This window comes from Cucurbitaria berberidis (genome assembly GCF_010015615.1).
Source record: "Cucurbitaria berberidis CBS 394.84 unplaced genomic scaffold K460scaffold_5, whole genome shotgun sequence".
Taxonomy (NCBI): Eukaryota; Fungi; Ascomycota; class Dothideomycetes; order Pleosporales; family Cucurbitariaceae; genus Cucurbitaria; species Cucurbitaria berberidis.
Genome location: NW_024468939.1, coordinates 789,262 through 801,979, shown reverse-complemented (window position 1 = coordinate 801,979; position 12,718 = coordinate 789,262). Strand labels below are relative to the sequence as shown.

Genomic DNA, 12,718 nt, shown 5'->3' with positions numbered 1-12,718 from the left:
GCCGGCCTCTGGCGAGCTGGATCCTCGTAGCAGACTCCCCTATTCTTCGCCATCATCATGCTCCGGCCGGCCACCCCCTTATCCATTCTATTCTTCGTCGCCTTCGTGCTGCTCCTGCTCTCGACCCTCTCGTCGCCCATCATCAAGAGCATTCCCCTCGCTACCTATCGCGGCATCGACTTTGGCGTCCTGGGCTACTGCAACAATGGAAAGTGCGCCGGGCCCATGATCGGCTACAACACGGAGAAGTTGTTTGGCGAAGCTTCGCCCTCTGGTTTCTCGCTGCCCGCAGCCTCGCGACATGCCCTGTCCTCGATCCTCATCGTCCACCCCGTCGCCGCCCTCATGACGCTGATATGCTTTGGATTGGCTGTCGCTGCGCATTTCCACTCGCCAGCCCATTCGCCGCGCTACCTTCTCGCGCTTCTAATATTCACCTTCCCCACCCTCTTGGTCACGCTGCTCGCCTTCCTCGTCGACATTCTACTGTTTGTGCCCCACGTGGCTTGGGGAGGCTGGATCGTGCTGGCCGCCACCATCATCATCGTAGCCAGTGGCATCGTAACATGTGCCATGAGGCGGACCCTGGTCAGCCGCAAGGCGAGGAAGAGGCGCATCGCAGAGAACGACGAGATGAACGGCCAGACCTACTACGCCAACCGCGCCAACGAGGCTACCGTCACCACCGAGTTCCCCAAGGCCGAGTCGCCGCCTCCCCTGTCTGGCGATACAGTCATGTCTGGAACCAAAGGACACGACAATGCCTTTTTCGATTCTCAAAAGTCATCGCAACCTGATGATATGACGCCCCTTAATCAACGCAACCCCTCGCTCAAGACAGTCAGCAGTGCTGGAGAGAATAGGCCGGATATCATGGCACCGCCAATGCGGGGTCCTCCAGGACGTCGACAGCCTGTTGATCAGTATGGTAACCCACTTCCACCCATGCCAAACGATGCCTACATGATGAATGGGGCCCCACGTGGTAGAGGAGGCCCATATCGGGGACGAGGCGGGCCTCCACAGCGCGGAGGACCGAGAGGAGGAGGATATGGCCCAAGAGGTGGTATGCGAGGTCCACCACCACCAGGATGGAGTGGAAATGGTCGGGGCGGCCGTCCACCGCAGGGTGTGCCAATGCAAGGCCCACCAATGCAAGGCCCGCCTATGGGTCGAGGAGCTCCTCCCCCTGGATACAATAATAACAACCAATACTACAACCAAGGGCCACCACCGCGTGAGGCCTCGCCCTATGGCAACAGGGGACCACCGCCACCTGGGCCGATGCCAATCGGGCACGCCATTGAGATGGATAACCGCACTGGCACACCACCGACAAACTACGGGCTTAGGGAGAGCGATGGCGATGTTGCAGGCATGTTGGCGCTTCAGCAGGGCGGCTTCCCTGCAGGTGCACCTCAAAGGCGGCCAAGTGACGGTGTGATGAGTCCTAGCAGCGAGTATTCGACAAAGTAAGATTTACCCACCAATGTTACAGAGTCTATAACTAACGTTTGATAGTGAATTGCCAAACCAAAACCTGCAGCCGCAACAACAACAACCGCAGCAGTCCTATGTCCCAGTACGCGCGGGCTGGAACGGCCAGAAGATGCCATCTGACCAGACACTTTCTACGTTGGACAACAGCAGCCGCGGCCTTTCTCCAATTGCAGATTCGCCCGTCGAGCTTCCAGCTCAATTGTCACAAGTCGGCGCACCTGCACCAAAAGGCATGGACCGCAGCTCTGATTACTACGAGGACGTAGACCCTAGATTTGCGGAACCCGCGCGAGTCAATGCCCCCCCGATAATGCCTGCTTCGCTCATGCCAGGCGGCTTCTCCTCATCTAACCCCAACCTCCTCGCTGCGCCCAACTCAAGCGATCCCAACCTCCCACGCACTGCCTCTTACGATGAGCTACCCGAGGGTTCCCGCTCTCCAGCAGTCTCTGAAGCATCGCATTTTACATCCGTCTCCCAGCGCCCCGTGAACCCAAACTGGATACCTGAATTGGGTGCACCAGCCGGACAATTTGCTCCCTATAATGGCAGGCGACCAGTGAGACAGGAAGACGCGATTCTGCAGGCCAATGCGGCTAATCCTGATTTCGCGATTCCGGGCGCCATGAGGGGGGGTAGAGGTAGAGGGCGGGGTAGGGGAGGACGAGGTGGTGCGATCGGCCCACCACCCCCGGCAACAATGATGGGGCAAGGACCGGGTCTTACCAACCAGAGCAGGTACCCGGGTGCGAACGCCATGTAGGGCTGGCCGAGCTCTGGGTGCAAAGTAAGAGCATGAACCACTTTGAATGAGGGGGGCTGCACTATCTACGGAGGCCATTTACGGATACTGTGATTGTCAAGAGGACAGTTACTTTCGGAGATCTAACAAGTACATTCGACAATGGTCCATCCACGACATTACTTGCTCCGGCTCCTCACCGCCTATCCATCGACGTAGCATTCCTCTTACACGCCTCTCCAAGTCTCTCGAAGCTCCCCGCGAAGCGCCTTCGACTCCTCTTTTCTTCCTTCCTTTCGATGTACAAAACTTCGTAATTGCGACTTCTTCATTGCCATTGCGATTTTTTCTTTCACGAACACAACTACCACGTTCTTCGAAGCATTCACCCGGGGTTTTTTCTGATATACTTAATTTCTAGTCGTTCGTTTCATGGGGCGGGGCGGGGGGCGAATCAACCTTGACTTCCTCTTCACGAACACGATCACACACACGTTACACATTACACACAACATTTTCTTTTTTTCCCTGTTCTTTCTCTTTTTTTCCCATCCCTCGTCTAAACGGATTGGGATTTTAGACAAACGACGATAGTGCTGGAGCGAGCGGCCTGCCTTTGCTACCGATCAAGCCTCGTCCAGTCTTGTCGGTTTTTCCACACCAAAGCAAGACCGCTTGCTTGCTTGCTTTACTTACTTGCTTTTTTGGCCATGGGGACGTAGTAATCCAACCATTGTACATAAAGTAGTATAAATGTGCGCTTCTCTTTTCTTGAGTAATTGGGAATCAGGGGAGGGGACTTGGGTTTCCGGGCGTTTGTGTGGTGCGTAGTAGGGGTGCGGTGGAAGGACGGACAGACGCGAAGCGAAGCGGGATTAGGGGGAAGAAAAGGGTGATACGTGGGGCGTGTAGGGAGCGGAGTATGGGAGTATCGCAGGAAGAAATACCAATGCAAATGACATTTTCAACGTTATGATTGATTCGCTGGCTGCGTGCTGATGATGTGAAGTTTTCGTTGTTTTAGGATGAAATATGTTATCCGCCTTGAAGAATCTCTACGACCACCTAAGCAGACTTGGGATGATAAGATGAAATGGAGAGTCGGGTTATTTTCCTACTGAATGTAATGCTAGATTAAAAGGATATGATCGCTATAATTCTTTATGAGTCCCTATCAAACGAGGAAAGTAATAAAGTGTGTGAAACCCCAATATATCTATCTATCTATTTATCTAATTGAGACACCGTCTAGTAGCGCCAAAAGTATCCATCGTTACCACCATGCAATGTCGGGTTCGAAACAGCTCAACACAAGAGAATGTTGTTCTTAACGACAGCCCCCGCTGTATCACTCCATGCCTTCAAGCCGTCCTACTACTCCCGTACCCACCCACCCTAAGCGACAGCAAACCTACTCCGCTCCCTCAACCGCTTTCCAAACCAAAACAACGCAACCATACCGACCGTACACACGGCCGTCAAGCCCGCCAACAGACTCACACCCCCAGCAACGCCGAGGCGCTCAAACATGGGGCGCGCAAACAGAACAGCAGCAAAAGCAAGCGACGCGCGCGCCAGACAATTTGCAGCGAAAATACTCGCCGCATACCGAGGGTAGATGTTGGGAATGTACAGGAAGATGGACTGGACGATAAAGTATGTGCCGATGAGGACAATAGCCAGACCTACCGTGGGCGCCATCCAGTGCACGCTCGGGCGCGCCGTCCACGCGATGATGAAGAGGCCAATGACGATGAACGGGCTTGCCACCATGCCGGGGATGAGGTGGTTTTCTAGTTCACCAAACGTGCCGTCGGTAAGGCGCGGGAAGACTCTGAACTTTAGGTATACGGCTTGGATTGCGAAGCCTAGGAAGCAAGCGGGCACAATGGCGAGGAAGATAAGGCCGGTCGATTCGGCGCTGAAGTGGTAAAAGACGGGGTAGATGAGTGGGAGGCACTGGAAAAAAGATATTAGTTATTCCAGGCCTCCGGAGGTGGAAGTTTGGGAATCGAGCCATGCTGGCTTACCTCGAAGAAAGAGTAGTAAATTCCGTAACAAAGCCCCATGTACACGGTCGTGAATAGAATGGCGGGGTCCAGCGCGTTGATCTCCCACGGCTTGATAAACGCCTCGTACAGCAGCGTGCTCGCGTGCAGGTTCTTCTGCTTGTGTTCCGCGTCCGACATGATACTCGGGTTCCCCGTCTCTTCCCGCAGACGCTTCGCTTTGTAGTATAGAATCGTCGGCCCAGCACTCTCCGGCATTGTTGTTAGCATCAGCAGGTACAACGGTCCCGAGATGATCATTAGTTCCCAGCTTGAAAATCGCCATCCAAGGTGCTTCACGGCGTATGAGGAAATCGTAGGTCCCAGAGCCGGACCAAAGGATGCAACTGCAGCCCACAGCGCGACAGCGAAGGGAAACTCGGCCAGTGTCCATATGTCTGCGAGCGAAGCACCTGCAGTAGCTAGGCACGGGCTCGACATGAAACCCAGTAAGAACCTGAGAACCATGAGGCCTGGATAGTTGTTTACCAGTGCAGTCGGTATGCACAGGACAACGAATAGAAATCCCGAAATTGCGTACGGGGGATTTCGTCCCACGGCAGGTATCTCCGACAGCGGCGAGAACAAGAGACATCCTACTCCGTAGCCCAAGACATATAGCGCCAATCCTAATGACCCCTCGACGTGACTGACGCCAAATGTCTGGACCACGCCTGTCTCTGAAGAGGAGTATATCGAGGATCCCACGTACACGGCGAATGTGTACAAGCAGATGACGACGGTCATGAGGATTTTGTGGCTCCTTGGCCAGTTTTGGGGGTTGGACGGATCATCCGGGCCGCTCCAGTCGACGAGGCTGGAATGGTCTTGCTTGAGCTCTGCGTTAATGGCATCATCGGCAGTAGGAGGGAAAGGGACGCCATCGGCCGAAGAAGTTTCTGATATGAGTTTGCTGGGACTGCGGGAGAAGTCGAAGCTGCGGTGCTTGATGTAGTGGGCTGTGGTCCCTACGGCGGAATGTTTGAAGAGGTAGGGCATGGTTAGTGGAGATTAGGAAGTGAAGAGAATGAGAGGGAGAGGAGAGAAGGCTATGAGAGACAAATACGGTGATGTGGTGGTACCCAAAGCCCTATTCCTAGCCATGTATGGCATGTTACTCGTATTTTATATCTGCATCATTTTTGGTCGTACAGCATTGTGGCTTTTTCAAAGCTGTTGGCCAATGATAATATGTGAGGCACATCTAGGGAGCACCATAATGGCAACATTCTTAGGTATGGTTGTGCGGAAGTGACGGAAAGAGCGAAGCACGTTTCTGGCGGGGATCCGGCGGAAATAGGTAGAGGTACGATACAGTTTCAGTCACTGCTTGTTAAATCCAGCCACTGGCTGCATCCATCTCCAAAAGGATACCTCGTGAAACTATCACAATTGAGATGATTGGACGAATGCACAATGAAGTTGCGTAGAAAGCTGCTAACAGGCGGAAGCGGAGTGAGATGGCGTTGTGAGCGGAGTGAGCAGAGTGGGTGGTCTTAATAAGCACTTGGGTTACCCTGCACCGTTAGTCATCTACGTTCCAAGCAACAGTCGCGACGGACGACCTGCACGGAACACTGACCGCGAGGTGTATAGGAACTTGTCGTATATGATCTTCCTTCCCCCTGAACAATAAGCCAGACCTCACGAGCGATTCGCGCCAACCGCAAGTACCGCTAAGCTTACCCCCGGCTGCACACCGTAAGAAGTAATGCAAGTGGTCAGCGATATAGAGTAGAAATCATCTTACATCGGTCAACTCGAGGGTTTATGTAAAATTGATCGATTTCTAGCGCTGCTTACAAACTGCGGAAGGGCGATGGCCAAAGCCACTTGGTGGAGAGGTCAGAGCGTGTGTCATACAGCGTTTCTAATCATCTACTTACCTTGCCAGCGTGTTCGGCGTGATTTTGTATTGACTATGCTCACACGCGAAAGGTGTGCTCAGCTAAACTGTTTACTTCCTCGTGATTCGTAGCAACCGTTGCGACCTTGACCCCCTTCATCGACAACTACAACATCACAGATACTGGGCGCTGTTCTACTGTGGGCTTATCCCTAGTTCGTTAGCCACTTCCATCTATCTCTACCCTATTGATCTTGAACAGAACCATCGTAAACCACGTCGATTCCAATGATACATGGTAGTATACGATGAAGGGAGGTGAAATTAGCTTTTGAGTAGTTTATACACTACGAGGAGTACCAACAATCTTCCAGGCTGGTGATGAGTGTGCAGCTAATGAAGCATATTTCGGCTTCCTTCTGGTAGATTGAAAGCTACATGATAGAAACTTTGCACGACTCTTGCTCGTTAGTGTCAGCGGTGATCTAGCAAGGATCTGAGGCGTTTCCACTTACGCTTTGTCTTACTATACAGTCGCTTGAGAGTAGAGCATCTACCCGCGGTTGTCTAACAGGTCGTGGATCTCACTGCAATACAAATGGTTTACCACGACTTTTTTAAGTCCTGACCTTATGCTATCCGAGGAGCGAAGTGCATGATTAGCCTGACCAAGGGGCACATGTCCTATCCAAGAACCTGAAAGAAAGTATGGCTGAGGACTGGTTGCTTTAAATTGATGTAAATGACTAGAGCAAAACGATGGACTAATGTAAGCGAAAAGGATACGCATACGATGGCACATTGTACTGTGAGCGAGGATAGAGATTCGGTGGAGACCATGGTTCCGCAGGTCTGGAAAGGCGAGGTCATGTCTCTCATCAAGGCAGTGTTGGGTACCTGGGCTGAGGAGAGGTATCTTGATATTGGGGAAGGGTCTGTTAGTGTTGCATACTGGGACAGGGATAATGGTGCTAGAAACTTTGAGCTGGAACGAGAGGGGGACCGAGCAACGCTGCAAGGACGGTGAACATGGCTGGAACTGGGACTGGAGGATGATGTTTATTGGCGTGAGAGGTTACTCATGGCCATGTTGGCACACCACTGTATCTGCACCATGTGATATCGCCGCTTTCAATGCGAGTGAAAGTGCAGAAGAGAGAATAATTTAGAGATCCGAGAAACCACGCCGTTGACCATCCGTATCCCATTTTGCCGTCCACACACCAACTAATTCTCCACGCTCAGATGGTTGTCTCGTAAGGTACAGGTGTGATGTTCTCCGGCTTGTTCTCCTTCAAGCTGATGGTCCTCGCCAACCTTGGCTGTGCGGGGATGCGCTTCAGCTGCTGGGGCTCGCCAGTCTCCTTGGCCGTCTGTTGCTTGGCGAAGTTGGCCTTGACGCGCTTGAGGAAATCTTCTCGCGAACGGGAGTGGCGGACGTGCTCGATGCGGACGTTGATGCGCTTCTCCATGTAGCGGTTACCGACTTGCTTCTGGAGGATGACGCCGACGGCGGACTTGGTGACGTTGTAGACGATACCGGTCTTGCCGTGGTAGACCTTGTAGGGCATACCCTTCTGGACAGCACCTGCGCAATTATGAGCCTCCGCACCAATTTATCAAGTTCTAAAGTGTTCCGTACCGTTGGCTACGACATCGACGATATCACCGACCTTGTACTGCTTGAGGTAGGTTGAGAGCGGGATCATTCCCTTCTTCTTGAAATCCCTGGAGAAGCTGCCGGAGCGTCAGTAACCGTGGCGGGAGGCAGCAATTTTGAAAACGTACGCATAGCGCGTACCCGCGCGGAGACCGGCTGCGTGACCCATTGTGAGTTGTGGAGGGTTTCGGTGTTCGTACGGTGATGTTGAAGAACTCGTGAGAAGATATCAAATTGGTGTGGTCGCGGCGGTCGCGGCGGTGGGCTATTCGCTTAGCCCACCAATGATACATTAGGTAAGCACGCACCATTTGATTTTCATTGCCCACACCACACCATCTCACGACTTTCTCTTCAACCATCGACAACTAAAATGGCGCCCCGATCCTACTCGAAGACGTACAGCGTCCCCCGTCGTCCTTTCGAGTCCGCTCGTCTGTATGTATCCCACGGCCACTGAGCGAGAGCTTGCTCCGCTTATGTCTGGGAACATTGGTTAATTTGGGTTAGGGATACTGAGCTGAAGCTCGTTGGCGAGTATGGTCTCCGCAACAAGCGCGAGGTCTGGCGTGTGCAGTTGACTCTGTCCAAGATCCGTCGTGCTGCCCGGTAAGCACTCACTATTGCGCTCTCATTGCATTGACTGCGCAGCTCGCAAAATCACACACGGCCGCTAATCGTTGCGCAGTTCGCTCTTGACTCTCGACGAGAAGGACCCCAAGCGCCTGTTCGAGGGTAACGCCCTCATTCGCCGTCTCGTTCGTGTCGGTGTGCTCGACGAGTCCCGCATGAAGCTCGATTACGTCCTGGCCCTGAAGATTGAGGACTTCTTGGAGCGCCGTCTCCAGACCTGCGTCTACAAGCTCGGTCTTGCCAAGTCCATCCACCACGCTCGTGTGCTCATCCGCCAGCGCCACATCCGGTATGTCCTAATGAGATGGCTCACAAAAACCGCATAGCTAACAACCCGTCAGTGTTGGCAAGCAGATCGTCAACGTTCCTTCGTTCATCGTCCGCCTCGACTCCCAGAAGCACATCGACTTCGCCCTGACCTCGCCATTCGGTGGCGGTCGCCCCGGCCGTGTGAGGAGGAAGAAGGCCAAGGCCGCCGAGAAGGGTGGTGATGATGATGCCGGTGAGGAGGACGAGGAGTAGATTATACGCCAAAAGGAATGATTCACGGATGATTGGCGTTGGGCATGACGGGATGTTTTCTCGAGCAGTTGCTCTGTCTCTAAATGCAGCATATCCTGCGTAGGTCTCAGCTAGTGGCTGGTCTACATATTACCACATGTAGTTTCTGCCTAAAAATCTTCAATTACCATCATCTGTGTTTTCTCCGACTTGTGTGTCAAGTACTCTTACCGTCTTTCATTGACAATTTACTCCCTCCGTCAGGCAAAATCGATGAGCTCCCCTCCACGACATGTTCATAGATATCCACGGAGACATATCAGTGGCATTGAACATCGACGGCGCCAGAATGACCACGCACTTGGGACGAGTTCCGCGGATAGCAGTTACGCGCGAACTTAGTGTAGCTTAAACAGTGTCAATGCTTTATGCACTTCACATTGCAGTCTACAAACGATACTGAAGACAACTAGGCCTACTTTTGTTTGTACAGTATTCGTCCTGTTTCGATACGCGAACGATACCTTGCCCTACGCTACCACCTCATCACCCTCTTCTGGCGGCACTTGCTGAACCTTTTTGACTACTTTTGCTGGCTGGCCCATGGCTACACTGAACTCGGGTATATCGCGAGAAACGACTGACATGGCTCCAATAGTGCAACCCCTCCCAATCGTCACTCCCGGAAGGATCACAACGTTCCCGCCTATCCAACAATCATCACCAATCACCACGGGTCGCCCGTATTCGATGTTCTCTCGCCGCGATTGTACTTCTGCTTCGTGTGTTGCGGCAAAGATGGAGACGTTTGGGCCAAACATGCACCGGTTTCCTATAGTGACGAGGCTGCAGTCCAGGATGGTAAGGTTGAAGTTTGCGTAGAAGCGTTTTCCAAGGGAGATATTGCACCCATAGTCAATATTGAAGGGGGGTTCGATGACTGGAGCGTAGATAGCAAGTCAGCTCTCTATTTCCCACAGATCACTCGCAGTGGTACTCAGCGTTAGTGGTGCATACAGATCTCATCATCACCGACATGGCCGATAATGTCCTTGAGCATCTTCAGACGCTCTTTTGCTAGCGTGTCGAAGCCTGTGCTGGGATCCGTGGATGGGCTGGGGAACCATGTGTTGAATCTATGGGCAAAAGCTCTGCCTTTGAAGCGGGCTTCGTTCAGCTCAGAAGTGAAGGCATTATATCTTGAGGGTTGTTAGTATTGGTTGTCATTTGAAAAGATGACCCTGGTATGATTGAGGCGGGACAGCTTCACGGCTGATGCAACCCTGTTCATATCGGAAAATTATTTGAAGATATCCGGCATATGTAGTAACAGAATAGCCAGTATACACGGATAGAAACTAGGAGACTACTTGAGAGTAATGAATTAGTACCTACAACATTCCTGAGATCATTTTCTCATACTCTTCGCACCAGGGTACATGGTTCAATTTCTTCGCCTTCTCAAGCTCATGGAGGTTCTTCGTCTGTGCTGCCATGATATCCAAACTCTTCTTGCACAAGAACTCAGTGATTGGTGAAACCAGGATGCAGAAAGTGTTTGTGTCCTAGTAGTTATATACCAAATGCTCTGGACAGACAATCGACGCTAAGTGGGGTGAACAAGATCGGATCTCCGCAAGCGAGAAAACAGCTTCAGAGTCAAAGGGGGAAATAACTTGCGGTTTGGCGCTTAAGAGGATTTTCAAAGCGCTTGAAGGGCCTGATAAAGGCTATGAACTGTTTTTCTTTGACAGATGTTCCTTTCGTGGAGTATGAAGGCCCGCCTAGCCGGAACGACTTCTGGCCTCTCAAAAGATGCGCGAGTGCGATTGATGGTATCTGTCCGAGAACTAGAATTGAGAGCGACGTGTTTGATTGCACACCTATGGTATTTGCAATATGAATCATGTTGAGAATGTTCATGAGTGCTTAAGAGCTTTAGTCTTCCCTACATGGCTTTAATTCACGCAGTCTACGTAATTCGCCATATAACACCTAACAAAACATTATTTGCTACGCTATGATAGAAGCAAAGATGCCTCAAAGTGCGCCAAGGCTACTGGAAGCGACTGTAAAGATTTTGCTGCCTAGAAGATGTTCGATAAGTCTGTCATCGTCGCAGAGTGAATGCGGTCGGTGAGTATCAACGACTGAGTCAGCCTTGCGCTACACGTGCTTTTCGTTGTGGCGAGCAGTACAACTGAAGTGTAGATACGGTTACCTGCCAGCGAATTCACATTCTCAGTTGTATCATTTTTTTTGAGCAACTGCCAGTTTCCGGACCCTGTAAACTGGTCGATGTTGCGGTGCTTTAGATAATGGTGTTGCCCAATTGGTGTCCGGGCGCCAAGCTTGAAAAAGGTTAGTGCCCACGACAAAATTCGTGGTAGGCGAGTACTTGCCGCCACGTCGATTCCCTCTCCCCTCCACTGTCAAGCCGTCCGCGTCCTCGAATCTCGCGCCCAATCCATCGACTTCAGTTCATAAAAACTCTAAACTCCCCATAAACCGTCAAAATGGTGAGTCTGCGCCCTCGCGAACCTGTAGAATAGTGCCAGGAGGTTTCGTGAGCAGGCACACGAGACCGTCGGAGTTTGCCACGAAATCTTCACATCGCAACCTTTCGCCGCCTGCAACTTCGCAAAGTTGAACGCCATGAGAATTTTGGCTAACAGCACTCCAGGTTCTCGCCGTTGACCTTCTCAACCCCACCCCGGCCGCGTACGCATATAACCCCGAGGCTGCGACATTCGACATTCGACTAACAAGTTTTCAGTGAGGCCCGCAAGCACAAGCTCAAGACCCTCGTGCCCGCTCCCCGCTCATTCTTCATGGATGTCAAGTGCCCCGGCTGCTTCACCATCACCACCGTCTTCTCGCACGCCAACACAGTCGTCGTCTGCCAGGGCTGCTCGCAGGTCCTGTAAGTCAAGGATCCACCTCGGACATGGGCGGGACAAGGCTAACATCTGGAACAGGTGCCAGCCCACTGGTGGCAAGGCGCGGTTGACTGAGGGCTGCTCTTTCCGAAGGAAGTAGATGTCTACCCGGAGCGACGACAGCGGGGATTTGATGGGTTACGATGACGACTATCATGGATTAGGATTGTAGATCGCATTGGCGCCGATCGACTCGACCGCAAGATAGAAGAGGGATCTTTCGACTCGAGTCAATGCAAAAGTCAAAACGGGAGTTCCGGATATCTAGCGCTGATGGACAACCCTTTTCTCGAATCTATTTCCTTTTGTTCGGCATGGTCTTCTACAGCTTCATGTACATGCATGTGGGAGGGGAGATGGCATCTCAGAGCCTTTGGATTAGTCGTCCGAGGTGAGGACCGGTTTGCAATCGAGGACACCTACGCATGCCAGCGGTCCTTTGTAAATCAAAACAAGTCAATTCCTCACGCTGTTCCAAGCCAGACCCGGGATTGATACTAATGTGACGACGGATGAGATTGCTTTGCTACGTGATGTCAATCGTGTGTACGAGGCATTTGTGGACTGCACGCCAGATCTACGTTGTACCACCATCCAGCTCTACATTCAATATGGTTGTTCTCTATATCCTAAGCCGTAACCTCACCCGCTTTAGACATGCCGATGAAGACTGGTAAACTTGACCCAGAGAAGCAGGAGCTCGGCCTTGGCTGCGTCTTCTCATTTCACAGGTGGAGAACGTATTCCAGCCCCACGTCCTAGTAGCACCTCCCGCACCACATGATATGCAGATAGCGGAGTTTAGCCGACCTCCGACATCAAGTTGAAAAATATAATAGATAACCAGTC

At 52.0% G+C, this 12,718-nt stretch overlaps 5 protein-coding genes across 5 annotated transcripts; 3 read left to right on the top strand and 2 right to left on the bottom strand.

Annotated features, from left to right (window-relative positions):
• Positions 1 to 57: 57 nt before the first annotated feature.
• K460DRAFT_293448 (pali-domain-containing protein) lies at positions 58 to 2,263 on the top strand (the record flags this gene model as incomplete). The annotated part of the gene is made up of 2 exons (XM_040929417.1): positions 58 to 1,472; positions 1,522 to 2,263. The coding sequence occupies 2 exons, from the start codon at positions 58 to 60 to the stop codon at positions 2,261 to 2,263; spliced, it is 2,157 nt and encodes a 718-aa protein (XP_040784180.1).
• Positions 2,264 to 3,637: 1,374 nt separating this feature from the next.
• K460DRAFT_388512 (MFS general substrate transporter) lies at positions 3,638 to 5,728 on the bottom strand (the record flags this gene model as incomplete). The annotated part of the gene is made up of 2 exons (XM_040935696.1): positions 4,273 to 5,728; positions 3,638 to 4,201 (listed from the first exon to the last, which is right to left on the bottom strand). Exons 1-2 carry the CDS (start codon positions 5,287 to 5,289, stop codon positions 3,638 to 3,640), a joined length of 1,581 nt encoding a protein of 526 aa, XP_040784179.1. The 5' UTR covers positions 5,290 to 5,728.
• A 1,649-nt stretch (positions 5,729 to 7,377) lies between these two features.
• On the bottom strand, positions 7,378 to 7,965 carry K460DRAFT_293102 (uncharacterized protein; the record flags this gene model as incomplete). Its single annotated transcript, XM_040929392.1, has 3 exons — positions 7,378 to 7,724; positions 7,779 to 7,873; positions 7,925 to 7,965. 3 exons carry the CDS (start codon positions 7,963 to 7,965, stop codon positions 7,378 to 7,380), a joined length of 483 nt encoding a protein of 160 aa, XP_040784178.1.
• A 204-nt stretch (positions 7,966 to 8,169) lies between these two features.
• K460DRAFT_292611 (40S ribosomal protein S9) lies at positions 8,170 to 8,951 on the top strand (the record flags this gene model as incomplete). Its single annotated transcript, XM_040929360.1, has 4 exons — positions 8,170 to 8,234; positions 8,307 to 8,405; positions 8,485 to 8,718; positions 8,771 to 8,951. The coding sequence occupies 4 exons, from the start codon at positions 8,170 to 8,172 to the stop codon at positions 8,949 to 8,951; spliced, it is 579 nt and encodes a 192-aa protein (XP_040784177.1).
• Positions 8,952 to 11,446: 2,495 nt separating this feature from the next.
• K460DRAFT_369626 (uncharacterized protein) lies at positions 11,447 to 12,460 on the top strand (the record flags this gene model as incomplete). The annotated part of the gene is made up of 4 exons (XM_040933994.1): positions 11,447 to 11,449; positions 11,614 to 11,651; positions 11,707 to 11,853; positions 11,909 to 12,460. The coding sequence occupies 4 exons, from the start codon at positions 11,447 to 11,449 to the stop codon at positions 11,967 to 11,969; spliced, it is 249 nt and encodes an 82-aa protein (XP_040784176.1). The 3' UTR covers positions 11,970 to 12,460.
• Between the last annotated feature and the right edge of the window lie 258 nt (positions 12,461 to 12,718).